Source organism: Spermophilus citellus (genome assembly GCF_964194105.1).
Source record: "Spermophilus citellus genome assembly, chromosome: 12".
NCBI classification, from domain to species: domain Eukaryota; kingdom Metazoa; phylum Chordata; class Mammalia; order Rodentia; family Sciuridae; genus Spermophilus; species Spermophilus citellus.
The window spans coordinates 36,060,022-36,062,384 of NC_138198.1; the positions used below are offsets into that span (position 1 = coordinate 36,060,022).

Sequence of the window (2,363 nt, forward strand, 5' to 3'; positions counted from 1 at the left end):
AGTAAGGGCCCAGTGGAGGAAAGATGCTCAGTCCAGAGCAATAAAAAGCAGAAATCTTGAGCATAGATATAATGAGGCCATTCAAAGCCACAAAGTGATTACAGATTTTCAGACTCAAACTGAAAAGACCACTGAATATCGTACAAATTTTAAATTCTGAACAAGTAAATATCAGTCTCCAAAACCCACTGAAGCAAAAAACCTCCCAGGGTCCTTTCTTGTTCTATTATGAAAGTTGGAAAGTTATTATGAAAGTTGGAAAGGTCCTGGAGGCCCAAAAGTGAGATGACCCCTGGGGGTTATGCCTGGGTGTGCCTGAGTCATTTCTGCCTCTGACCTCACAAGGAGACACTGTGAGGTGATCTCAAACTGCGGGTATATAAGAGAGTGGCCGTGGCTGGGTTTTTTGTCCATAAGTACAGGAAGCTCTTGGTGGTGACCTGTTGGACTCCCAGATAGTTAGAGCGTTTGGTGGTGGTTGGTGGTTGGTGGTTGGTGGTTGGTGGTTGGTGGCTGGTTGTGGTCTTTGGATATTGGGTTTTTTGATTTGGGTTTTTTTTTTCTCCCTTTTGTTTTCTTTGCTTTCATTTTCTGGTTTTTTGTTTTGGTTTTTTGTTTTGGTTTATTATTTTTTTTTAGTTTAGCTAGCATCCTTGTTCCTGTTTAGGATGACAGATCAGTGTAGTCAGATCAGAGTAGCGCTGCAGGAGCAGAGCTCTTGCTCTGAGCCTGCCTTCACGGACCATTATATGGTCCTGCAGGACATTGGGGAAGGGGGCTTCGCCCATTTGAAACTTGCCCGCCATCTTCTTACTGGGACAGAGGTTGCAGTGAAGGTCTTGGCAAAAGTAGCCACGAAATTCACCTTGCTATCTGAACCAGAGATGATGGCGGATTTGGACCACCCAAACGTGATCCACCTCTTTCAGGTCATGGAGACCAAGAAATACGTCTACCTCATCATGGAGCACGCAGGTGGGGGAGAGCTTTGGGATTTCATCCCAGACACTGGCATGGAGGAGGAGGAGGCCCGCAGACTGTTTAGGCAGATCGGGCAGGCTGTGCAGTACTGCCACCAGAAGGGCATCGTGCACCTGGACCTGAAGCCGGAGAACGTGATGGTGGATGACGAACGCAATGTGAAGCTCATTGACTTTGGCCTGAGCACCAGAGTCACAGCTGGAAAGAAGCTGAATCAATTCTTTGGCACTCTCCTCTATGTTCCCCCTGAAATTATCTGTCATCAAGAATACGAGGGCCCCCCGGCAGACATCTGGAGCTTGGGTGTGGTCCTCTATGCAATGCTCACAGGGATATGGCCATTTGAGGCAAGCACTGATAATAAGCTGAAGAAACTCATCAAGTTGGGAAGGTACATCATTCCTTCACATGTCTCCAAGGAAGCCAAGAGCCTCATCCATGAGATACTCAAAGTGGACCCCAAGCAGAGGCCCACCATAGACCAGGTAATGGGGCACCCATGGCTGACCCAGGGTGAGGAAGCTTCACCCAGTCCTTCTTGTGAGGTACTCCCCAAACTCCCGGACCTCACAATCTTGAAAACTATGATCAACATGGGTTATGACCACTATAACACCTGGGTGTCCGTGGTGAGAAGGAAATTCAATGATGCAATGGCCACTTACCGCATCCTCCAGCACCAGAGCACCCAAGGGGAGGCCTCCACAGCCCAGGTGAAGCCCAAGCATTACCCAGGCCCTAAGGATCCTCCCTGGAGCTGCCACAAGAAGTTTCCCAGTGAGCCTGCCCTTCCCTTGCCCTGTGAGCAGCAGCAGCAGCCTGCTAGAAGTGCCAGCATGCCCACCATCACACTCCGCTTCCTCAAGGACACACTGCCTCCTAGCCTAGCCTCCCAGCCTGACCCAGTGCCCAGCCCCTCACCCTCCCAAGAGACCTCCACAAGGCAACCCCCAGACAGAATCCGGGGTTGGAAGAGGGTGAGGAGGAGGATCGCCAAATGCCTCCGGCAGCTATGCTGCATACCCTGCTTCCGTGGGCCACTCTCCAGAAAGAGAGTGGTTCCCGTGGAAACGCCCAGCCCAGACAGACAGAACTGATGGACAGCAGGAAGATGCTAAGCTGTGCGGCTGCTGACATCATGGTGTGTAAGTGAGGTGTGTTGACGGGCTCAGGCTTCTCCACCCAGATCCAGGCAGGAGCGCATCTGCATCCACCAGAAGACTCCTCTGCCCCCACCTGTGAAGTCACATCGTAAGAGACTTTTCTCTGTGGAACACATCAGAGACTTTTCCCTGGGACACTTCCTTCCCCCGGCCCTGCTCTTTGTCCTTTCTTCCATGCTTTGGGAGAAATTTATTTTCATTTTCTTTTTTTTTTAACAT

The 2,363-nt window shown here is 50.4% G+C and overlaps 1 protein-coding gene across 1 annotated transcript; it reads left to right on the top strand.

Moving 5' to 3' along the window:
- Positions 1–668: 668 nt before the first annotated feature.
- LOC308631606 (sperm motility kinase-like) lies at positions 669–2,078 on the top strand (the record flags this gene model as incomplete). Its single annotated transcript, XM_081262991.1, has 1 exon — positions 669–2,078. One exon carries the CDS (start codon positions 669–671, stop codon positions 2,076–2,078), a length of 1,410 nt encoding a protein of 469 aa, XP_081119117.1.
- Positions 2,079–2,363: the final 285 nt, after the last annotated feature.